This window comes from Hordeum vulgare, chromosome 4H (assembly GCF_904849725.1).
Source record: "Hordeum vulgare subsp. vulgare chromosome 4H, MorexV3_pseudomolecules_assembly, whole genome shotgun sequence".
Taxonomy (NCBI): domain Eukaryota; kingdom Viridiplantae; phylum Streptophyta; class Magnoliopsida; order Poales; family Poaceae; genus Hordeum; species Hordeum vulgare.
The window spans coordinates 598,478,013-598,504,566 of NC_058521.1; the positions used below are offsets into that span (position 1 = coordinate 598,478,013).

Below are 26,554 nucleotides of genomic sequence, written 5' to 3' on the forward strand. Positions count from 1 at the left end.
TCATTGTAACCATGATTATACTTCTTTTTTGTGGGAGGAACCATGATTTTCCTTCAACGCTATTTATCAGCAATTGATTTATCAGTGTCACTATTTTTTCTAGTTCAGTATGAAGTCTGTATGACCAAAATATTTTCTGAAATCTCATATTTAATCAAGCATGATTTACATTGTCGATTACAGTATGGAAATAGCGCATTCATAGTCCACTGTCATATTTGCTCTCAGTTACCAGATACAATACGGGCCACATTCAAGTATGCATCGACTACTAACCACTAAATTTCCTACAAGGGAGCTTCTAGAAATTTGGAACTAACCTGTGCCATTGGAGCTTGCAACAAGCTCCATCCCCAAGTATGTCCAAGAAAACTTCTGCGACCAACTGAGCCAAGCGGCTAGCGTCCCTTCCCTCTCCCCTCGTGCACACCCTGCTCAGGGTCCAGGAGGTCGCCATGACTTCCGCCTCCGATGAGCCTGCTGGCCTGCAAGCTCAATCGATGGGGACAGACCATGAGACCATGAGATCCTCCGCCTTCGATGAGCCTGCTGACCTGCCGTCGCTAGCATCTAACTTTGGTGAGATATTTGTACAGATTGGTAGCAAATCGATGGAGCAAGAGCTGGTACAAGCTAGAAGACTCCATTCAGCACATGGAGGGGATAAGATAAGGCAGCCTGCTTTGTAAAGAAAATTACACGTTACTATTTAGGAGGTGGGGCATACTGAACAGGAAACAGTTCGATTCAGCCCCGGCCCAAACTCGAACCCAGAACGTCTGTGAAGCATTTTCGCCTCAGTTTATCCGCGCGTCGCAAGTGTTGCCACGTAGGATCAGACGAAAATCGTACGTACTTTGTCGTACGTATAGCAGCGCCGATGTGTTAAGGCCCTGTTTCTTTAAAAAGTCCTAGGACTTTTTTTAGTCTCAACTAAAAAGTGTCTAGTCCCTATCCGTTTCTTTCTGAGGACTAAACATGGACTAGAGGTCATTAAATGACATGCGAAAAGACCATGTTACCTCTGGCAATATACTAGAAGTTATTAAATGACATGCTAAAAGTAGGGGCACTGTTGGAAAAAGTGCCAAAAAAGTATCAAAAAGTCCCTCCAATAGGGACTTCTTCCTTTAGTTCCAAATACCCATATTAGTGCCTAAAAGTCCCTCTTGTTTCTTTCCATGAAACTAAAAGGAATTTTTTTAGGCCCTACATCAAAAAGTCTCTGGAAAGAAACATCCCTTAAGTGTTATTGGTCTTGATTACCGTGTGATGAAAGAAAAACATTTTTTTTCTTTATTTTATAATGCATTGAGAAGATAGATATATTTTTTTTTACGGACAAATTTTATAGCTAAATGTACATTTATTCGTAGACGGAGGGAGCAGAGTACAGTGGCCTGGAGCAATAGGGACTACTAGGGCACTGTGGTGTAGGTAAACATTTCTGTTTTTCCGTCTCTCTCGAATCTCGGTTGTCGTCTCTCGCTTTGAATTCAATGCTCGTGTCTGAAACCTGTCTGTCTTTGCTTAACGCGCATTTATTGATTAATCTGCTGCCACATACTACCAGTCGACCGATCCCTGGCAGCTGGTTTGATAATGTCAGGCTGATCATAATGAAAGTAAGAGGATGCTTGGATACGTTTTAGTCTCATCACTAAAAGTAATGAGATTAAAATTTGTTAGTCTCATCCATGTTTGGATCCAAGTACTAAAGAGACTAAAATCAAGTTAATGAGCATTTATTATCCTTCAAACCCTCCAATCCGGAACTTGCATTAGGAGCTAAATGAGGAGAGAGAGGACTAATGCACATTTTAGTAGGGGTACCCCTGACTAAAAGATTTTAGCTTCAAGACTAGTTTTAGCCTCTCTTGAGTCAGGGGTGCTTGGAACTTTAGCCTCTTAAAGAGGCTAGTTTTAGTCAGACTAGTTTTAATCCCTTGGATCCAAGCACCCTCTAACTAAGATAGTATCACGTATTTGGGAGTAATAAACATGCTCATGTGGCAGACAATTAAAGAAAAGAGAGAGGGTTAGAGTAACATAAGTACATATTGTAACATGTCAAATGCTATGCTACTATGTGTCATGCATGTCAATAAATAAGCTCATCTACAATACTATTTTATAATATTGTACACTATGAAGGTAGTATCATACAATAGTATCATATGCATGATACTACTATATGATACTCCTCACTATGACCAGCCTCAGCGTACCATCGATGAGGGGCGCAGCAGGCCATAGTTATTCTCCTCCTCTCGTGAGTCGTGATTCATAGGTTGGTCGACTCACCTGTTAGGCTGCTTATAGTGGAAAATAACATATAGCTAGTAATCGCATGCATATGTTGTTATTATATGATTCTACCTTCATAATGCATAGTATCATATACTAGTACTTCCTCCGTCACAATTTAGATTGGACGATATATTAGCATAACATGCATGACACATAGTATCATACACTAGTACTTCCTCCGTCATAGTATCATATATTAGGTGTTCTCATTTATTAACATGCATGACACATAGTAGCATAACATTTAACATGACACGGTATCTATCTCACATAATAATGTTTGCTAGTTCCAACATTATGTTACTAGCTATGATACCTCCACTATGACCAGCCTTAGGCTGCTCATAGTAGGGAGTAACTTAGCCAAGTAACATGCACATGTTACTGGTCTATGTTACTACCTCCATAGTGGGTAGTAATATTTGTGGGATGTCATATTAATTACGATATAGACTCATTTTGTATTGTTATGTGTGATGTTACTGTAACATAGCTAGTTACCACAAGCATCTCTCTCCTCATTAACTCACTGCCACATAAGCAAATTTGCATTGTAATGTGTGATGTTACTACTATGTTACTCCCCACTATGGCCAGCCTTAGTTGGCCTGCAGGTCCTGACCTTGGGCATTTGATCATTTTACGCAGGTAATCCAGTTTTCCTTTTGCAGCGCCTCCTGTCTAGAAAATGAAGGTTGAAGTTATTGCTACTTCTATTTGTAGCTGGCCTACCGATCCAGGCCGGTTTGTAGTCTGAAGCTTGCACAGGCAGGCGCGTGGTCGCGGCATACGAGGATGGATGGACAGAGCAAGCATGCTCGATCGTCCGACCCTTCCCTTTCTCTCTTTGGGCTTTGGGAGCTTCCATCATCAATCTTGAAGCATGCAGCCCGTGTGGCACTGTCCCTCGGATTCTCCATTTTAGCTGGTGGAACTCAGAAGACCGCATGCGATAGGTGGTAACAGCATCTTCAATAGGCGCGTTTTAGATAAGCCGTGCTTTCAAAAAGTAATCATGTAGCGCGTGGACGATCAAAACTAGCGCTCCAGCAACAGCGTAAAAAAAGTTCAGCGCGCTGCGTATTTGATGCGTCCGTTCACGTGTACCGTAAAATCTTGGCTGCTATAGGTGATGGCGTTGGATTGGACAATATATTTTATAGCGTCCGTTATAACAAACGTTATACAACATGTAAAAACGCTATTTTTATATTCTATAAATACGTGTCTGCTGAAGATGCTTCAAATACGTGCGATCTCCGTTCATACGCAGGTCACTATATATAACGTACTCCACACAAGGTAGCCCATGCAAGGCAATGCAAAACCCAGTGTGTTCCCATGCGTGCCGGCGTGTCGTACAATGCGTCTATCCGTCTCCGTAGGGATCATGTCAAGTACGTGTATCCAGGGACGGAGTCAGAATAAACGCATGGAAGGGACGGAGTCAGAATAAACGCATGGAACGGACAGAGCTTTCATATTTTAGAAAATTTTAGCTGAAATAACTAGTAGCATTGAAGAAGAATCAATTTGTTGAGGGGGGTCCAGCCCCCTCTCACCCCCCTTAGATCCGTCCCTACGTGTATCTTGGTCCAGACGAGGCGAGTATGGGAGAGGCTGGCTGTTTGGCCATGTCAATCGGAGTAAGATCCAGTTCTTTTGATCCGATTATGTAGATTTTGGGTCTGAAAAAACAAAAGCTGAAAAAAACTTATTTTGATTGTATAGAATTGTCAGAATTACATCAAAATCGACAATGTGATTGAAAAGCGGGATGGGAGGCCAATTTTAGCGATTCTGAGCTTCCGACGAAAAAACATTTGGGTTTTTAGACAATACCCCATTTCATCAAGAAATTACGGGTAAAATGCCCTTTCACACAGGCCGATCGATCTCCACAGCCCGTCTGCTTACCCTGCCCTCGCTCGATTCCCCCCACCCCCACCCCATTCCTCTACCACCGCCTAGGGTTCCTCCACCTGCCGCCCCTCCTCCCTCGACGAACGGCGGCCATGCCAGAGCCGACGATGCGGCCCCGACGCGCTCATCCGGTCGTGCTCCGTGCGGATTCCTCCGACCCCATTCCGGCAGGCCCGAAGTCGTCCTCGTCTTCCGCCTTGCCGGCTCTGACGACCGTCCCTCCCCCTCCTCCATCTGCCGGCTCCTCTGCCCGCCGGCTCCGACCGCCCTCCTCGCCTCCTTCGTATGCCGACTCCTCTGCTCGCCGGCTCTGACCGCCCTCCTCGCCTCCTCCGTCTGCCGACTCCTCTGCCCGCCGGCTCCGACCGCCCTCGCCGCCTCCTCTCCGTCGCCGGCTCCGACGAGCCCATCCAGCCAACTGATGTTCCGCTGCGAAAGTGGGCGTTTCTTTGTAGATGGAACGAGAGTATTTGTTATTTGTTACATGGAACCAGAGTACACGGCTCTGATTTAGATTATTGGCTTGATTGATGAATGTATGATGTTAGTATATTTGTTAGATTATTCTTTGCACATGAAGATAGTCTTGTACCATAAGATTAGTCAATTTATTTGTATTCGAACTTCTTTTCTAGCAAGTAAAACGTGAAAACCTTTTTTTTAATATTTATCTATGTAAGATATTCATAAATCGTATTCTGGTTCATATTTGATGATTAATTGTTCGAAACATTTAAGCGTTAGCAATCCATCATCCATTTTTTGTTCAGAACCGTTACAGATATTTTAACATACAACTTGTATCGATGACAGATTCTGGCTGATTCTGTAAAAGGCTGAGGTGGTGTTTGTTTCCAGGGACTTTTTGATGCAGGGACTAAAAAAAGTCCCAAAAAGTCCCATGTGAAACAAACAGGAGGGACTTTTAGGGACTAAAGTGGGGTGTTTGGGACTATTTAAAGAAGTATCTATGTGAGGGACTTTTGGGACTTTTTGGCACTTTTTCCAACAATGCCCCTACTTTTAGCATGTAATTTAATAACTACTACTACATTACTAAGGATAACATGGTCTTTTTACATGTCATTTAATAACCTCTAGTCCCTATTTAGTTCCTGGAAACAAACGGATAGGGACTAGGGATTTTTAAGTTGGGACTAAAAAAAGTTCCGGGACTTTTCAAACAAGCAGGGCCTGATTCTTGGAGAAGTTTCTGAAAAGCTAAATCCAGAGAATCATAAGCAAAAAAGGACGTGGTAGTACAAAAGTGGACGCACGGCTGGGGCAGGTGGTGTCCACGAATCTCGAGGACTACTGCTCCCGCTGCCTCCGTGCAGGGCCTATCCTAGGTGTGCATGCATGCATGCACTGCGCCATGCAAAGGCCACATATCACTCTTTGCTCTGCACAGTCGGATCTGCAGTAAACGTAGGAGTAGTACGCTTGGAGGAGTAAATTGCTTCCTTCCACTGTAGGCCGAATTACTCCGTCAATCAATGGATCTCCCTGCCACTAGATCGATTGATCTAGCCTTTACTGAGTTAGGTGTTGTTTGGTTCCCAGCTTAAGGTTGCCACGTCTAATCTTAGTCATGCTACAATACTTTAGGCATGTGTTTGGTTCATTGCCACACTTTTCTAGTTATATGGTCCACTTGTCATACACTCAATTTTTTGCAAAATCATGCCACACTTGTGGTGTCCATTTCGTTAGCCACACTTTTTGTGACAACCATACTTTACCTAAGGTTAGTTGTGGCAAAGTTAGTCATGAACCAAACATGCCCTTAATATAGAGCTGGTTGACCTCCCTCCGTGGCCAAACGCAAGAGCTCCATCGGTGTTAAAGCAAAAATAATAGTATAGCCAGCTACCGAAAATTCGCATATGAGGCCGAGCACCTCGGTGCACTACATCCCGTTCATCCACACTCGCTAGGGATCCGCGCGCCTCACCGTATAATGGGAGCTGTCCCCCGTATCGATAGCAGCACGTCGTGTATTGCAGAAGGTAGTGGACCAGCAAGTCACGGCGCGTGATGTTCCAATAGATGTCAGGGTTAGATTCCAACGCAAGCTTGCCGTCCATTAAACGGGCTCGATCACTGTAGAACCCATCAATTCAACGGAGACATCAATTCAACAGCATGCTCAGGTCAAATCGGAAGTATTTTTTTATTGTTTCTTAGCCCATTCAACATGCACGTCATTTACTCCCTCGCCGTCCATCGTCGCCTCGTCTATGCCATTAGGTTTTTTTGCCATTTTTTTTGTAAGATGTCCCGGACGAAGTGGCGGTCGTGGGGTAGCACGTGGCGGACGGTTGCAGGAACTTTCACATCGTATAAACAGGGAACTGCCTCCGGGCGCCATGTCTCCCTCGTCGCCTCGTCTCCCACTCCTCCCACTTCGTCTTCTCGCTCCCTCTCGTCGACCATCTCCCCGTTGCTCCATAGATTTATTTAGACTTGGATTTCTTTATTTTCAATCTTGATTTGTGCACGTGGATGTGTTAATGCTTCCCGTTCAACTGCTTTCATAGTTATCGTTGATAAGCACATATATTCAGAGAGCAGAACACACTCTGCTTTTGCATGTGTTGACGAACTTTTGCATTTTTGTTGGCTTGAATCAACGGAATCTTTATCTTATTAGTAAAAATTTCACCCAGGTCATGCGCTTGATATATACGAACACCCATTCCTAAATTTTGCCTTGATTTTATTAGTAAGGATTACTACTACGGATTTAATAAGAGTTAGGTTTTTTTGAATTGGGATCTCTGATTGCTGCATGTGCTTTTAGATTTATTTATGTGTCGGGTATGTTGATAGATTTGTTGTGGTTATCCCCTCACCGGGGCACGGCAGAGGCTGAGCAGCCCAATTGTGCAATATTTATTTTATTTTTTTCTATAAATCAGGCTATGCATGTTCATGAATAGGGTGGCTGATGCAGCAACACTATGAATGTAATTAGAAGCACATTGTTGAATGGCTTGACCTTTTTGAATACTGGGTTACATAGTTTGTGCTAATCGAATTACTTATATTGTAGGAAAAGGAAGCTGCAGGCATGAAGAGGAAGCTCGCCAAGACTGGGTTCAAGAGCCCGTATGACTCTGACTACGACGACGACGACGACACGTACGAGGTAATCCCAACTATTTTTAGTTCAGCGTAAGCACTATATGAATGCATGTTGGTGGGCTTTTTAATGAAAATTGATGTAGAGAGTGTTTTAATGTTGTTTGTTTAGTTAGATTACTGTGCACGCCTTTTTTCTTTGTTTGTTCATTAAAAGTTTTGGTAAATGGGAATTATCTGATGTTTGTTCATTGCATCATTCTGAATCAGAAGTGTGTGTTCTGACTCCATAATGCTTAATTTGTGTGTGCAGTATAACTCTGGAGATGACGTGGAGGACGGCAACAAGGAGTCCTTCATTGAGAAGGAAGCTCAGAAGATCAGGAAGAAGGGGAAGGCGGCGTACTTCAAGAGGGGAATGTTCAGATGCCCATACTGCACCACAAAGGCAAAGCCCAAGGATGAGATTTATGAACATCTTATGTCGCATGCACGCGGTTTATCAACGAGTGCTGCAGACATCAAGACCAGGGCAGAGAATGCAGCCCTCCTGAAGGCTCTAGGTCCCATTTAGCCCCCTCCATGATCTAGATGTTGCTGTGAACTGTTTTACTTTTGCGCAAATGGCAGGGTTGTTGTGAACTATTGGAATGTTATGGCAGGTTGTTGAGAACTTTTTAGAATGTTCTACTTTTGAGTTGGAATGTATTATGAGTTTATGTGCTACAACGATCACGGTAGCTGCTTCTATTTTTGCTTCACTGATCATTTTGCTTTTGGAATGTTCTACTTTTGAGCTGGAATGTAACAAGAGGATATGTATTGCATCTGATATCGTAGATGACATTAAACTTAAAATAAGGTGAAAACAATTAAACATGCACACCCTCACATAAACCTTAATGCATCACTAAAAGCTAATTAGGTTTAGCCCATTAAAAAATGCGGCCACGTTGCATGACTGTAGGTTGCGTAGGCATGCAAGCGGTGGTGCCTAGGCTCACAAATTCATTAATCGTTCATCGGGGTCACCCATCACGACTTGTCTTTTCTATCTCATCAGTCACCCTTCCTCCAACTAGATATTTAATCGTTCAGTCTCTCAACCGGGGCCATAAGAGAACAGTAGACACATGTATTACGAAACATGTGTGCCAAACCAATACGTCTATGATGCCTAGATCCTCAACCTAACACGAGCTAGCAGGGGACAGCCAACAGACAGCTTACCATCCCAATGTGCTGCTGGACGTCCAGTATTCAGAGCACCGAGGTGCGCGGTCACACAAACTTCGCACTCAGCCTGCTGCTGGCTATAAGCCATTATCATGTCACCTACAACCCATCTTATAACCAACATATATAATAGTTCATTGCAAAATTATATTTTTTTTATTACATGATCCATCTTTCATATTCACAAAAGGCCTAGGACCACTTGCTAGAGCTGACTCTTAGCTAAGGGTCCGTTTACCTTCTCTTTCCTCTTCTCTATCCTCTAAATAAGCAAAAATATATTCGTTTATTTCTTATAGTCAGCTGACTAAGCTCTATTGTATTTGTTTTTAATGACGTGAGGATCCATAGATCGGTCAGGCGCATGTTTGCATGTATGCATGCGCCACTGTGAAAACCTCGACGCGGAGTACAGATTCTGCGCTGCTATACGGCCACTGTGATTACAAAGCTTTTTGCTCATGCATCGCTGGTTCGCAAGAGTAGATGACCCTTCGCCCTTTTTTTGTTGCATCAAATGATGAGACCTTTATTCAAACATAAACATTCGCTCAAACATTTCATCCTTTGCAGTTTGCTTCTCACAATTTCAATGCAACTACTACTCCGTATTAACATTCGCTCAAACATTTCATCCCAACCCTGCTCCGGTTTTGATTAAGCACTGTGGCCACGGGCAGAAACCAATCATACCGTATATGGTTTGTAGTTGAGGCATCGATCAGGGGACCTAACAGCATCTCCAACAACAGGCGCGCAACCGTTGCGTGCGCTAAAATCATTTTGTAACGTTAAAATAGCGACTTTTAGTGCCTCGGGAAGCGATGACTTCAGCGATCGCTGCGTAAAATTACGCGCGCGAGCAATCGCTGTGACAAAATCGTGCGTGTGCCTAACACAAATAACATATAAACACTTCAAACAAAATCAATTAAAATCAAACACATAAAAAAATAATCAACAATAAATACTTTATTTTTTGATAAATAGTTTATCCTTCAATAAAATAAATAGTTTGACACTACAACATCACTGCTGGCAGTTCATCATTTACAATCTTATTCGTGAATGGTGACGATTAACAACGTTGATATCATTCAAAGATTCAGGCATTCCAAAAAAAGCATGTCAAATTCAAGTCCCTTGATCGGTCACCGCTTCAAGGATTATAGTAAAACCCTTTTTTTCTATGAAATTGGCCATTCCATGTCTTAGGAGAATTCTTCCAAATTCAATACATGCAATCTGTTGAGCCAAGCATACCTCGGAACACGCGAGCTTTATTCATATCCAATAGCCTTGCGACGTCTTCAGCATTGATGGATCTCAAATTAAATACTCCGGACCATACACTTGCACAATAACGACTGTGAAGCATTTGCACACATGATGACCTGACTTTCATCCATGGCCAAGTGATCATCAACTAGATCAGCCGAAATACCGTACGCCAACATATGCAAAGCGGCTGTCACCTTGGGATTGCCCATGACCAAGGTCCCCAAGCTTTGCGTGGTGTTGGCTTCGATTGCTCGGATGATGAAGCTGGCGGCTAGCCTAGTGCGCGTCCTTAGGATCAGTGTCTGTGTTTTTTGTGTGTACGTCGGAGCGCCGGCTCCAAAGATAGATGTAGGGCGCCGGCTCGAGTTGCTTGGGCAACAGGGTAGGCGGCTCGCCTGGTGGGTAGCCTCGGGGTCGGTGTGGATGCCGGGGTGGCGGGCTTTCGGTTTGCTTGTAGGGTGTTGGCTACGAGTTACTCACGTAACGGGGTCAGCGGCTCGTTTGATGCGTGGCCTCGGGTTTAACGTCTGTGGGTGGTGTCCTATGAGGACGTGTTGTAACGATATTCGTCCGGATCTTCGTTAATAAATTAGACAATTTTCTAAACTTCATAATTAAATCGGTCCCTAACTTACTGAATCTAGGGTTTTCCACTACTCCATCACCAGCGCGTGTCGTGTTGGATTTAGAGGGTGCTTGGATCTAAGGAATTAAAACTAGTCTGACTAAAACTAGTCTATTTAACAGGCTAAAGTTCCAAGCACCCCTGACTAAAGAAAGGCTAATACTAGTCTTGATGCTAAAATCATTTAGTGAGAGGTACCCCTAGTAAAATGTGTATTAGTCCTCTCTCTTCTTATTTAACTCCTCAGACGAGTTCTGGATTGGAGGGTTTGCAGAATAATAAATGATTATTAACTTGATTTTAGTCTGTTTAGTATTTGAATCGAGCATGGAGGTGCAGCACACTTTTACTGTCAACTGAAAGTTCTTAAAAAAAACCGGAGCACTGACGGCAATTTGCGTCCTTCCGACCGAGATGGCTCGCCTCGCCCTGACGCCCTGACGCCCTGGCACACCACAGCGCCGCCCACCTCGTCCTGGTGTCGCCCGTTCCCGGCCATGCATGCAGTGAAGGAGCCCTGTGCCGCCCGCCCCCGATTGAGCTCGACACTACCTGCCGTCGTGCGAACGTCCCTTGCCATGGCAGTGGGAGCTCCCCCACCCTGCCCTCCTCTTCTTCGGTGCCGCCCCGCCCTGATTCAGGCCGCCGGTGGCCTGCTCCATCCTACTCGTGGATGGCCTCGTCCCAGTAGTGGATGTCGAGCTGGCCGCAATTCAGACCTGCGGCGACCAATACCGACGTGCGACGGCTTCTTCCGACATGCGGCGACGGATTTCGGTGAGTCCCAAATAGATTCCGGCCGGTTACGTGGCGACGTGTTTGCCCCGACAAGGTTTGACCAGTTTACGGCTTGAAATGTATACTGTCTCTAAAACTGCATATATAATGTTTACACGGATGGATTTACCGTATCCTTTAAAAAAATTGCGATCAAACAAATTTTATGTGATCTGCTCGTCGCCGTTTTTTCGATCGAAACTGTAAACATTTTTTTTATGGGTTTGATTAGTTTGCGGGGTACGCGGACGGATGGGGTCGACGTCGGATAATTTCCCGAGTCCGGACTGAAAGTTGCGCCGGCGCGTCCTTCCGACCGAGATGGCTCGCCCCTTAACTCGCACGGTCAATGCCATCAACGAGGCCGGGGAGAAAAATTAAATTAGCCCACAGCGTACTTGGGCCTGCCCGAGACCAAGGTCCCCGAGCTTTATATAAATGGAGGACGGCGCCATAACTTTCTCAACTCCTCCACATCGCCTTGCGAGCGAGCTCCGCGGCCGCGCAGTGCGTCGATCAACAAGATAGACGTGCGGCGCGGACGCGGTGGAGAGTGGAGACCGAAGATGCTGCAGGCAGCCAGGTACCTGCTGGGCTCCCCGGGCGCCAGCGGGTTCGGCTCCAAGTCCACCGCCGAGGAGGTCACGGCGGCCTGCCCTGACCTCGGCTCCCTCACCGCCATCATTACCGGCGCGACGTCGGGCATCGGGGCGGAGACGGCGCGGGTGCTGGCGAAGCGGGGTGCCAGGGTGGTCATCCCGGCGCGGAGCGTCAAGGCGGCCGAGGATATGCGCGCGCGCATCCTCGGCGAGTGCCCCAGCGCCGACGTCCTCGTGCTGCACCTGGACCTCAGCTCGCTGGCCTCCGTCCGGGACTTCGCCCGCCGCTTCCTCTCCCTCGGCCTGCCCCTCCACCTCCTCATCAACAACGCCGGCAAGTTCTCGCACGGCCAGCTCGCGCTGTCAGAGGACGGCTTCGAGATGACCTTCGCCACCAACTACCTCGGCCATTTCCTGCTGACGAAGCTGCTGCTGGCGAGGATGGCGGAGACGGCGGCGGCCACCGGCGTTCAGGGCCGCATCGTGAACGTGTCGTCGAGCGTGCACGGCTGGTTCTCCGGCGACTGGGCCGACTACCTCCAGCTCGTCACCCGCCGCAAGATGTAAGCATCGCATCGCATCGCATCTTTCCTTCACCTAACACGATGGCCGTTCTTTAGTCGCCGTTGCTTTGTAATTAACCTTGGCATGTGCGTGTGCACGTACAGACCCTACGACGCGACGCAGGCCTACGCGGTGTCCAAGCTTGCCAATGTGCTGCACACCAAGGAGCTCGCCGCCCGCCTCCGGGAGATGGGCGCGGACGTGACGGTGAACTGCGTGCACCCCGGCATCGTCAGGACCCGGCTCAACCGCGACAGAGAGGGCCTCATCACAGATCTCGCCTTCGTCCTCCTCTCCAAGCTGCTCAAGACCATCCCACAGGTGACGATCATTAATCAACTGCTCCATGTCTCTGTCACCGAGCTCTGTTTGTTCTGTGCCTCTGCTTCTGCTTGCTGACGTTGTGCCCCGTACGTGCAGGCTGCGGCGACCACGTGCTACGCGGCGGTGCACCCGAGGATGGCCGGCGTGTCCGGCCGCTACTTGGCCGACTGCAACGAGGCTCTGCCGTCGCCGGCCGCCGCAAGCCGCCGCGAGGCCGCGCGGCTCTGGCAAGCTTCGGAGGACATGATCTGCGCCGCAAGCAGTCAACCGGAGAGGAACATCTGAGTATCCGACTAGTTTTGTGTCCATCAACCGTGTGGACATATTTCTCTCTTGGTTTGTTCTGCTTCTTGCCAGGGATGTAACATGCATATACACATATTTTAGTACTAGTACTAGTATTAGTTAGCAGTAGCCAATTAGTGATTGTGTCACAGAGTGATGAGCATCTGTAACGAAGAGCTGGGACTGTGAGATCCATGTGTATTATATACAGCCTATCTTATTGTATACACACACTAGACTAGAGGGTTTATTGACTTGTGGGTCGGTGACAACACGTACAGCATATACAACAGGTATACAGTGGTGAGACATGTATTCTGTCACTGAGATTCCAGTATGCTCTGTTCATGTCAGAGAAGTGAGACACGCCACAGTGTCCCACGCACGCACGCTCAGCAACATCTTCTACTTATCTCAGTCGCGTGCGTGCATGGGCCAACAGAAGTTGTGAGAATTGTCGGGTTCGATTGGACTCGTCCACCGGCCAGCCATTCCATAATCCATATGCGCCGAAGAGATGCTTGGGACGGACTCGTGGAATGATGGTACGTAGCCGTGGGGGTGCTGCAAAGGGAAGGGATGGCCTCGGCCGTTTTCCCGTTTTCCCTGGGCGTTGGACGTTTCCCGGAACTAGCCATCTCTTCTGTGAGACGCATGGCTGCTTCATGTCTGTCTGTCTATCCGTGGATGGTTGCCTCTCCTAGTATTTCTTTCTTTCTTTCTTTCTTTCTTTCTTTCTGACGATTGATGATGATGACGTGCTACCGTAAATGGGAAACGCGGTTCTCCGTGGGACATTGGGACAGGAACTAGGCGTTGCTCCACTTCCATCACAGAGGGCTCGTGTCACGTTGATATGTTTTTTCCTGGATGCCATCATTGGTTTCAGATGATTGTCCGGTATGATTAGAACAAGGTTCGCAACTCAATTTCAATTAGCATATTATTAGACACAACAACCACTGTTACCGAGTTTTTTTAGTTACAATTTTGCTACGTATCTGTCGAGTAAGATTTCATTATGTCTCAGTCGATGCTATATAGAATTTTTTGTTTTAAATTTTTTTGTTCTCATATATTATATCATTTGATTGAGACCTGATTAAACCTAACCACACCATTTTTTTATCATTGACGCATCGAACTGAGGTCCTCTTTGCAATGAACGGTAGAAAAATACAGGAATAAGAAAACACACAAAGACAGAAAATGAATGCAGGTGAAAAACATAGAAACGAAGAAACAGGTAAAAAAGGGATAAGCTCAATAGGTTAAACAACATGGAACATATCATACATTTTAATCACATTATATGAATAAAAACATCCAACAGTATAGCTGTCACCCCTAAGACAGGGGGTGAATCTGCGTTAAACTTCTATTGTGCGAAACCTCGTACCTGGATCACCCACGTGTCGTCACAAGATCCCCAAATAAAGAGTATTACCGTAAATCTCCGTGACATCGGGGTTATCGTCCTTTTTAAATGAACGAGCCACCAAAAAAATCCATTACTCACGCAACAACCTAAAAGGGCACAACAATTTAGAATGGGTGTTAGATTTTGTATTTAAATATGGCCAAAATCTCGACTTTAAATTAGTTACCAATGTTATAAACATGAAAAAATATGTAATTATATGTTGGCACCAACAATCGGCCTCCAATACATTTCGGGGCTTGATTTATAACCCGGGCACAGGTTGCACGTTCCATTCAAAAATAATTCTAAATACTTCGTCATTTATTTTTGTAATGTACTTCTGGTAAGTATATTATTATTATTATTATTATTATTATTATTATTGTTGTTGTTGTTGTTGTTGTTGTTGTTGTTAGAATAAAAACTCTATCTGAAATTGGATAGAAAAATCTTTAGTTAATTTATTAAGAAAATTGCATATCGCAGTTTTGAAATGTTGGCTCTATGATCAAAGATCACAATTATAAAAGATAAAATCATGTCCATATTTTGGGTGCTGGCTCTTATAAAATGACATGATGTTGATTCTTTCTCTTAATATGTAATTTTTATTGTGCACATATTAAGCCGGAATTAAAATCATAACTAAAAAGTGTTACTAAAATTAGTACAAGTTATACTCTCTTGTGTTCAACATTCATTTCAAACAAAAATATTGTCATAACCAAACAATAACTATCTAAATTACAGAGAATATTTAAACATGTCTTTTACGCTGTAACTGAAAGAGTAGTGAACTTTGCTTCGGTACAGCACCTCGAAAAGTTTGCCGATTTTGATGTATATTAAAGATGGAGATTAGCAGCAGTATATTCATTCAGTCAAAATGGAGTATCAATCTATGAAATACGTTTGACCGCATGATTAAAAACGACTGCCGGTCAAACGCAATGGCGTTGATTGTTTTTATTTTTCTGAGCAAATCAAAGGTCGTCTGATGACAGCCACTGAAATGGACGGATGCGTCATTGATATGCCGTATGCGATTGCAGGCCCAAGCTCATCGTTGACTTGACCAGACCACTTCACTCTGGAATAAGAATCGTGCGCATTGCACAGGCGCATACGAGCGGTTTGCCACTCAAAAAAGAAAAGGAAAAACGAGTGGTTTGCCACGAGACTTTGAAACGCGTGCATGGCACACCACTATATTCTCAAGTTCTCAGAGCATTTTCAGCGCGTTGATTCAAATGGATGGCACTTTTATTCGTTTGGGTCACCGCCGGTCGAAGTCCGCCCTGTTTTAGTTTGGATCGACACTACGTTCAATGCATGGACCCCAGGTGCAGGCGTGGCCGGCTGGCCGTTCTATTTTAACCAATAGCTCATTTTTTGCATTGCTTTTACATTTAAACATATAGTCAAATAACATAGTTTTAACCGAATAAAATAGCATAGTTTTACAAACCGAATAAAAGTAAAAAATGCATTCATGCTCACGCACAACATTCTTATCCTGAAACTGAAACCCTTGATCGTACAGATATTTCGGGCGCTCATCTTCTACGATCATATTGTGCATGATCACACAAGCAGTCATCACCTTGCACGGTTTGTGTGTGTTTCAGGTATTAGAAGGATACCGAAAGATGCCCCATCAAGATTGGAAAACACCAAATGCACGCTGGACATCCTTCTTAGCACTCTCTTGCTTTTGGGCAAAAATCTTTTCCTCTTCTCTCCGACAGGGTCGGGGATTGTCTTGACAATAGTGGTCCACTAAGGATAGATACCGTCACCACTACAAGAAATATGTCAACTAACGACCTTTTGTCAATGATCCTAGAAGGAATAGTCATAAATCTATGACCATTTGACATCATTTGGTCGTAAGTTGTGTGGAGGGGTCCTAGCCCCAAAAACCAACAACCATTTTCATCAGAAAGGTCATCAATTGCTTACTGGAAAAGGTCATAAAGCGGACAACACCTGGCACTGCCTTATTTCTAGGTGATAATGACCAATATGAATGGTCGTTACTAGGCTGGTGACCAGCGGTGGTGGTGCTGACGTCACGGCCACCTCACCCATCGACAGTTGTTGCTGTTGCTGTTGCTATTAATTTCTTTTGAAAGAAAGGGGTTGCCCCCTGCCCATTTTATAGAACGAAGCAGACAATAACACAGTCCAAAAGCGCCTGATCAGCAGGCCAAACTACCACACCACATCAGGCAATACACACAGCTAATGTCCTGACAAGTGGCCTATGAGAACCACATATAACACTTCCACAAAACTAAAAGCAGGTCTGCAAGGGAGTTTAAGCTAGATATTACAGGGTAAGATCACTCATCCCTCCATGCAATCCGAAGCAGCTCGCCTCGATGTTTGTCCAGGAGCAGAGCAAATCTTCTCAGCACTTCCACTTGTGCAGCGTCGCAGAGCACCGTCCATTTTTGCAAATTCCCTTTTAACTTGGCAAGGCCGCATCCCAGGCCCTTCCACGATCGTCCCTGGAAGCAGAAATCATTCCTCAAAGTCCAGATACTCTACAAGGAGGGAGCAGTGATCATATTAAGGATAATTCTCTTCTTTTTTACTTATTCAAAAGGTCAAGCATTCAACAATGTGCTTCTAATTACATTCATAGTGCTGCTGCATCAGCCATCCTATTCTTTGCACTGGGTCTGTCCTTTGTGCATTTCACTTATACAATCTTTCGATCCTTCATACAAAGATTTAAATGTCCTCTCAAAAAATCAAACTATACTCTGTAACTATATGTTATGTATACACTTCTTTTGTCAGGACATGTGCTGGATGTCACAATGAAATTGGCCATGGACGTAATCAGCCAATATATGACTATACTGTAACTATATGCTTGTAATCAGCCAATATATGACTATACTGTAACTATATGTTGCATTGGTATTGACTTTACCAACAGTGCAGACCTAGGCCCCGGTGAAGGGATAACCACAACAAATCTATCAACATATCCGGCACATAATAAAATCTAAGCACATGCAGCAATCAAGATCCCAATTCAAAACCTAACTCTTATTAAATCCTTACTAATAATCCCAATAAAATGCAAGAGAGGGGGTAGACCTAGGCGAAATTGAGGAATAATGGGTGTTCGTATATATCAAGCACATGACTTAGGTGAAATCTTTACTAATAGGAGAAAGATTCCGTTGATTCAAGCCAACAAAATGCAAAAGTTTGCCAACACATGCAAAAGCAGAGTGTATTCTGCTCTCTAAATATATGAAAGCAGAAAACCCTATCTAAATAATCTCGTGCTTATCAACGATAACTATGAAAGTAGGGGAACGAGAAGCATTACCACATCCACATGCACAAATCAAGATTGAAATTAAAGAAATCCAAGTCTCAATATATAAATCTATGTAGCATTCAAGCACTAATCAACTATAAAAAACCCAGAAAACCCTATCTAAAAAACCCACCTCATCGTCGGCAGCACCGCTCGAGACTTCCTGCTTCGGCACCTCCTGCTTTGGCACCTCCGCAGCGGCGACAGCGGTTGCGGTCGTGTCCTCCTGCTTCGGCACAAGCACCTCCTTCTCTTCCGCAGCGGCGGCGACAACGGTTGCGGTCGTGTCGACCTAGTGCTGCTTCGGCAGATCCGCAACGGCGACGGCGCGACGAGCGCCCTCCATTGGGAGACGAGGCGACGAGGGAGACGGTGCGATGAGGGAGACGAGGGAGACGAAGTGGGAGACGAGGCGAAGAAGTGGGAGACGAGGCGACGAGGGAGACGAGGGAGACGAAGTGGCAGTTCCCTCTTTATATGATGTGACAGTTCCTGCAACGTCCCGTCCGCCACGTGCTATCCGGGACATCTTACAAACAAAATCAAATGGCATAGACACCTTCAAAAAAAACAAATGGCCCGCTCGAACCTGGTCGGCACGAACCGCTTCGGTCGGTCTTTGTGTCTCGCTCGAACCTGGTCGACCGAGCTAGTCTACTCTGGTCGCGCTCTGCCCCCCTCGTTGCCGAAGCTCGTCGGCCGCCACCACCTCCGCCGCGCCATGGTTTACGAGGATGAGAGTAGCAATGACCTATCGAGCCTGGACATCAGCTCTTCCTCGGACGGCATGATGTACCGGGTAATTTGTAGAGCTAGGGTTAGGTTTAGGGTTTAGGTTTCTTCAGATTAGGGATTTATCTCTGTTTCTTGGTTCTTCTTTAGATCCCTGCTATCATCGACGACAAAGACTACATGGGCATCGAGAATTCCGCCCTAGATGTTTGCTTGGAGCATGGACTGCCGCCTGAGCGTCGCGTAGCATTCGAAGGATTTGAGACAGGGAGAAGATTTTTAGTGTGTGCTCAGCCGGTTAGTTCTATGTTCTTTAGTGTTAGACATGCATGAAGTTGCTTCTGTTTTTTCTATCTCGCTCAAAAGATTCGGACTTAGTGTTTACTACATCACTGTTATTGTTTGTTTAGCTCAAATATTCAGACTGTCAGTGTTTACTACATCACTGTCATTGTTTGTTTAGCTCAAATATTCAGACTGTCCGTGTTTACTACATCACTGTCATTGTTTGTTTAGCTCAAATTCAGATTGTCATTGTTTATTACAGCACTATCATTGCTAGTTTAGCTAAAAGATTCTGGCTTGTTACAGCACTGTCATTGCTTGTTTATTACAACACTGTCATTGCATGTTTATTACATAATTTTGGCTTGTTATTTTCTGGTTATTTTGTATTGCCGAATTATTGGTTATTTTGTATTGCAACCACCTCAAAACTGTGGTTTTGTTGGTTGGGTAGACCAAGAGTGGCCTCCCATAATGCAAAATGCATTGTTAAAACTGTGGGAAATGTTGGAAGACAACAACAGTGATAAGGGGGATGATAATTTGGAGAATTCACTGAAAATTCACCACCTCACAGAGGAGAAAGGAAATCTTGATGCAAACTATGACAAACTAGTAGAAGATGTGAATCAACTGCTCAACTTTGCAGAAGCTCAAGGCGGGGTCATTAGGACCCAGAAGGCAAATCATTTGAAGGGGAAGGACAAACTTAATGATGAAATTTTGGTGCTCAACCTTCACATTGATGGTCTGAAGGAAGGGATCGAGAATCTGATTAAACGCAGGGATGAGCTGAAGATCTAGATTGCTGATCAGTTGAAGGCATTGGAGAAGAACCAAGAGAAGTTGAAGATGATCAGGAACATTTTGGATGGATGAGCTGATCAGATGAAGATGAAGTCCACTATGCTATGGTTGATGTGTTGTTGTGTTGCTGTGTTGCTCTTTTGTACCAATGTTGTAATGCAAGATGATCAGAATCTCTATATTATGTATGATTAAGTGACTCCACTATGCTATGTTTGTAGCTGTACTATGCTATTGTTGGTGTGTTGCTCTTTTGTAGCAATGTTGTAATGCAAGATGAGAAGAATCTATTAATTATGAATGATTAAGTGACTTTATCTTTGTTCAACCCAAGTATGTTGATAGATTGGTTGATCTTACTTGTTGTATCTTATTTGTTCATAGCTTGGTTTAAGTGACTTATTATTTGTTGCAAATGTCTTGAAGTGCCCATGAAAAGACCTAATCTGTTGCTATAAACAGATCATGACCATCAATCACACATAAAAAGACATCATGACCACTAGTTGTTGATCTTTTGGCATAGTTTGTTGAAATGGTCTCATATTTTGCATAATGGTGCATGTTGGAATGACAAACAATGTTGATTAAGGAAGTTTTCATCATCCTTGTATGAAAAATTCATTTTTCATTTTTCAAGTGCTCGTAATGAGTTTATTTTTTGAAGGACCTACCATATATTTATTTCAAAATTGGTCCAAATCATTTTTCTAACATACTAGACCATATTTAGTGTACAACTGACAAAATGGTTGGGTGTCAAAAGCTTTTATCCATCCCTCGTGAAAAAGACAAATCTATGACAAATCAGCTAGAAGCGGGTCAAATTTGAACTACGGCTGCCTTATAGTTTGCTCTTTATTTTTTCCAAAAATCATTTCTAGGTACACAAGTATCTATTTAATCATATAAACACCAAAAGGTTTCCAAGATTCAACCACTAGGTAGAAACGGTCATGCCTGCCGTTTCAATCGCATTTTGAAACGGCCATGAAAAATTCAAAACAAATCAAACAAATGGGAAACCTTTGCATTATGTCATCATATGTGATAAAGTTACCACATAAAATAATAAACTTGTAATACAACAATTGTTTTTAAAAAGTGTTCACACAAATGAGCTATCATGTGTGAAGCTTCATGGCTTTCAAGCCACATGATCAATCTCATGGCCATATTTATGGCATACTTTGTTGAAATGGTCTCATATTTTGCATAATGATGCATGTTGGAGTGACAAACAATGTTGATGAAGGAAGTTTTCATCTTCCTTGTATGAAAAATTCATTTTTCATTTTTCAAGTGCCCGAAATGAGTTTTTTTGTGAAGGACCTACCATATATTTGGTTCAAAATTGGTCCAAATCATTTTTCTAACATACTAGGCCATATTTAATGTACAATTGACAAAATAGTTAGGTGTCAAAAGCTTTTATCCATCTCTCGTGAAAAAGACAAATCTATGTCGAATCAGGTGGAAGCGGGTCAAATTTGAACTGCGGCTGCCTTATGGTTTGCTCTTTATTTTCTTCAAAAATCATTTTTAGGTACACAACTATCTATTTAATAATAGAAAAACAAAAGGTTTCCAAGATTCAACCACTAGGTAGGAACGGTCATGCCCGCTGTATCGACTGCATTTTGAAACGGCAATGAAAAATTCAAAAAAAATCAAAAAATGGAAACCTTTGCATTATGTCATCATATGTGATAAAGTTACCATGTAAAATAATAAATTTGTAATACGACAATTATTTTTAAAAATTGTTCACACAAAAGAGCTATCATGTGTGAAGATTAATTGCTTTCAAACCACATGATCAAACTCATGGCCATATTCATGGCATAGTTTGTTGAAATGGTCTCATATTTTGCATAATGGTGCATGTTGGAGTGACAAAAAAATGTTGATTAAGGAAGTTTTCATCTTCCTTGTATGAAAAATTCATTTTTCATTTTTCAGGTGCCCGAAATGAGTTTTTTTCTGAAAGATCTACCATATATTTGTTTCAAAATTGGTCCAAATCATTTTTCTAACATACTAGGCCATATTTAATGTACAATTGATAAAATGGTTGGGTGTCAAAAGCTTTTATCCATCTTTCGTGAAAAAGACAAATCTATGTCGAATCAGCTCGAAGCGGGTCAAATTTGAACTGCGGTTACCTTATAGTTTGCTCTTTATTTTTTTCAAAAATCATTTCTAGGTACACAAGTATCTATTTAATCATAGAAACACCAAAAGGTTTCCAAGATTCAACCACTAGGTAGGAACGGTCATGCCCGCCGTTTCGATCGCATTTTGAAACGGCCATGAAAAATTCAAAAAATGAGAAACCTTTGCATTATGACATCATATGTGATAAAGTTACCATATAAAATAATAAACTTGTAATACGACAATTATTTTTAAAAAGTTTCACACAAATGAGCTATTATGTGTGAAGATTCATGTCTTTCAAGCCACACGATCAATCTCACGGCATATTCATGGCATAGTTTGTTGAAATGGTCTCATATTTTGCATAATGGTGCATGTTGGAGTGACAAACAATGTTGATTAAGAAAGTTTTCATCTTCCTTGTATGAAAAATTCATTTTTTATTTTTCAGGTGCCCGAAATGAGTTTTTTTGTGAAGGATCTACCATATATTTGTTTCAAAATTGGTCCAAATCATTTTTCTAACATACTAGGCCATATTTAATGTATAATTGACAAAATGGTTGGGTGTCAAAAGCTTTATCCATCTCTCGTGAAAAAGACAAATCTATGTCGAATCAGTTGGAAGCGGGTCAAATTTGAAGTGCGGTTGCCTTATAGTTTGCTTTTTATTTTTTTCAAAAATCATTTTTAGGTACACAAGTATCTATTTAATCATAGAAACACCAAAAGGTTTTCAAGATTCAACCACTAGGTAGGAACGGTCATGCCCGCCGTTTCGAACGCATTTTGAAACGACCATGAAAAATTCAAAAAAAATCAAAAAAAATGGAAAACCTTCATGTCGCATCACCACATGTGACCTGCTAACTAGAAAAGATATATAAATTTGAGTAACGATGCCTTCTTGGACTATTTGGTATGATTTTAACCATTATTTCTACAATGTTAATAAAAAACAAAAAGAAAAAGTCTGCCTCCAAACCCCGAAAAACTAGTGAAAATTTTCCCTCCCACCCCACCAAAATTTCCCTCCACTCCCTCTCCCACTACCACGCGGGACCCACCACTCCCCTCTCCATTCCACTCCCCACTACCCACGCGGGATCCATTCCACTCCCCACTCCCCTGCTCCGCGCCGCCCCGCCGCCCCTCCCGTGCTCCGCGCCGCCCCTCTCCCTCTCCCCGACGACGACTACATCGACAACTACAAGAAATATGCTCATACATGACGTTTTTAAAGACGTCGTTGATGAATTCGTCATAAATCTGTGACGATTTCACCCGAGATCATCGTAAACCGTTTGAGGGGATCAAATCTACATATGAATTACGACGATGTGAGTCAAAAACGTCGTAACCGCATAAGATGAGATCGTCATAACTTTTACGACGATTATAAAAATGTCGTAACACGTTCTAACAATGTTGACATGTCACTCGTGGGTCCATTCTATCCCACCTCATCCTAATTTGTGAAGCAACCTACTATTCTGTCATTCGAAAAATTCTCATAGATACTTTGGACCATATATTTCCCAAATATATAAAAACCCTCCCTTCCATAGTTCAAAAATATTCATTTTCCTATTCTGTTCAAAATAGCACTTTGTGAAGGAAGTGCTATTTCTATTTCTTTGATTACCCTCATATTGTTTGAGCACTCTTTCCTATCCAAATCATTGCCGCATGAAAACTTTCGTAACGATTTGCCTAGTAAATCTTTCTCAGCAAATTTCCAAAGTTTGTGTTCAGCTAACAGCTTTGTGAAGGAAGTACTAGATAGGAATTTCCTGATGAGTTGAATTTTTTCCACATCATCTATGTGTCCAAAACATAGCTCTCCATAAAATTTTAGCCACATCTAACAATACATGTGAGCTCATCATCCAATCTTTGTTTTTGGTAATAATATCATTTTGTGAAGCAACTATCTTTGATATTACTTTATAGTTGATGAAAATTTACCACGGGATGACACTGACCATATAACCTCACTCCACCAAATTTTAGCTCATTTAATTCAGCCACTTTCTCTCAATAGTTTTCCCAATATTCTGTTCAGTAGAGAGCATTGTGAAGGAAGTACAATTTTTATTTATCCAAATTTTATGAAATTTTTACAGTACCTTAATGTGCCCAAATTATCATCCTACCCCAAATTTAAGCTCAATCCAATCATCTATGTGAGCCCAGTTTCAATTACCATTTTCTGTCCAGATTGGCACATTGTGAAGGAAGTGTCACTTTGTCATGTCCAAATGGTATAATTTTTATACCGTGCCTTCATATGCCCAAATTAACATCATACACCAAATTTCAGCTCAATCCATTCATTCATTTCATCCTAGCTTCAACATCCATATTTCTGCACAATGTGTTACTTTGCAAAGCAAGTGCCACATCGATTCATCCATTTGAGATAAAAATTTGCCAAGAGAGTCTCCTTAGTAGATGATCATCCTCAGCCAAAATTTAGGACCATTGTCTATGTGAATTACCCACACCGCTAATCAAACACTTGGCTGCTAATTCATGTTTGTGCTTAGTTCAGAATCCTCGTGAGATTCTTTTATTGTATTATTCTTGCTAACACCTATCGAGGGATTGTCCAACCCACCAGACATGTCTATTCCACCTAGAACGCGTGGCAATGCAACGGTCAGGCAGTGACCATGCGACTGGCATGCAAGTTCACGCGCTCTGGAGTTGGGCCCTCGACCACCATCCAAACCTCGATGTAAAGGCACCACACCATGTATTTCTGATTAAATAGATACTTGTATACCTATAAATGATTTTTGGGAAAAATAAAGAGCAAACTATAATGCAGCTGCAGTTCAAATTTAACCCGCTTCCAATTGAATCGACATAAATTTGTCTTTTTCACGAGAGGTGGATAAAATCTTTTAACACCCAACCATTTTGTCAATTGTACATTAAATATGGACTAGTATTTTATAAAAATGATTTGATACAATTTTTGAACAAATATATGGTAGATCCTTCACAAAAAAACTCATTTTGGTCACTTTAAAAATGGAAAATGAATTTTTCATACAAGGCAAATGAAAACTTCCTGAATCAACATTGTTTGCCATTCCAATATGCACCCTTGTGCACAATATTAGATCTTTTGAACAAACTATGCCATGAATGTGGCCATAAGATTGATCATTTGGCTTAAAAGCCATGAATCTTCACACATGGTAGCTCATTTTTGAGAATATTTTTTAAAAATAATTGTCGTATTACAAGTTTGTTATTTCAAGGGTTGCCTATTCGTCCCAAATAAAAAGGAAAATCTCAGGATGACCGAAAAGGTGAAGAAAGAAGCTCACGACACACCATTGTCTATTCACCCGGAAAGGTGATGGAAATGGGACCATGTTAAAATGAACTTTGTCACTAGTTTTCCCAAATCTCAAAGAGATAATGATGCCGGATATTATCCAACTTGCCGAAGATCAAGTCCGCATTATTCATGAGAATCTGAAGGCCGTTCAGAACAATTTGAATTTGAGATTTAAAAATAAAACAAAGCGGGAATAATTATCGAATGCGAAGATTAAGATATCGGGGGTGATATGAAAATTCCCGAATAGATTATAATTATAAATCGAACATTTTAAAATTGGTTAAAATTCTATATATTTAAAACAGAAATAATAAAAGAAATAATAATAATGATAAATAATAAAAGAATAATAGAAAAAAATATTTAAAAAAAAAGAAAAAGACCCCCCTGGACCAACTGAGCCAAGTGGCCGAGCTCGCCATCAACCGCCCCAGCCCATAACCACCCTCGGCTATAAAGCCCTCCAGGGGGCTAACCCTAGCCGACCCGTTCACCCTTCCCACTCCCCTGGCCGCCGCCGACGGCCGGCTCCTCGTCTCGGACTGCGCGCGCTGGGCCTACTTCGTGGATGCCTCACCGCCACCTCCCCAGATTGCAGCCGAGGACCTCCTCTCCTATCCCCACCACACCGGCGACTTCTTCTGCTCCAGCCCACCATCGACATCCCGCCTCCCCTTCTCCTTCTCTGCCTCCTCTCCTATCCCCACCACACCGGCTGCTCCGCCCGCGACCACCCCTCGGATCGATCCGGAGGCCGGAGGGGCGACTCCCCCACTGCGTCGGTGATGCCGCACGAGCGGGGCGGCGCGGCGTCCGCCGTCCCCTCCTCCGAGGAGGACGCCTTGTGAGTCTGCCGCCCTAACCCCCCCTCTAGGTCGGTCCAGTAGACGCTCCGTCTGTACGCCTTCGGTGGTCTCTTTTTGTATCTCAGTTCCGCGGCAATGGCGGTGGAAATTCCGGCCCGTCTGGTGCCAGATGCGGCGTGGTCCGCGGAACCGCAGCAGGTCCCCGTGTGCTCGCCGGCGTGCGTTGAATGCGAGCGCAGAGATGGGAAGGGATGAGCAAGTCCGCACTTCTCGACGACCTGAATCCAGTCACCTGTCCATGGGGTGGATTGACTGTTGAGCCGATTGGCTGCTCGCAATGGCTTGAGAAGTTGCACTGCCTCAGTGCAATTGCCATCTAAATTCTGTATGAACTCCACGATAGCGACCATCACAGTCAGGGGTGGTGCAGAAACAGAGATAGTTAGCTGAGTTAGCATTTGCGTTATTACTGTATAGTCCTTATCTGTTATGTTTTTGGCAATGACGATGTTCCCTCAGTATTTATAATCCTTCTTTTACTTAGGTTTATCGATTTAGTACATGAAGCTCCCCTGTCTAGTCACCGGGAGCCCAGGAGCATAGTTAGTAGCACCTTGTATTGTATATTATTG

At 43.3% G+C, this 26,554-nt stretch overlaps 1 protein-coding gene across 1 annotated transcript; it reads left to right on the forward strand.

Annotated features, from left to right (window-relative positions):
* Positions 1-11,692: 11,692 nt before the first annotated feature.
* On the forward strand, positions 11,693-13,262 carry LOC123449929 (short-chain dehydrogenase TIC 32 B, chloroplastic-like). The gene is made up of 3 exons (XM_045127298.1): positions 11,693-12,398; positions 12,504-12,720; positions 12,820-13,262. Exons 1-3 carry the CDS (start codon positions 11,803-11,805, stop codon positions 13,006-13,008), a joined length of 1,002 nt encoding a protein of 333 aa, XP_044983233.1. The 5' UTR covers positions 11,693-11,802; the 3' UTR covers positions 13,009-13,262.
* The last annotated feature ends 13,292 nt before the right edge of the window (positions 13,263-26,554 follow it).

Bases quoted from the DNA above. Each gene is read 5' to 3' on its own strand.
- LOC123449929 (XM_045127298.1), top strand. From the start codon at position 11,803: ATGCTGCAGGCAGCCAGGTACCTGCTGGGCTCCCCGGGCGCCAGCGGG. The intron at 12,399-12,503 runs GTAAGCATCGCA...GTGCACGTACAG, and splicing joins CTCGTCACCCGCCGCAAGAT to ACCCTACGACGCGACGCAGG. The intron at 12,721-12,819 runs GTGACGATCATT...CCGTACGTGCAG, and splicing joins TGCTCAAGACCATCCCACAG to GCTGCGGCGACCACGTGCTA.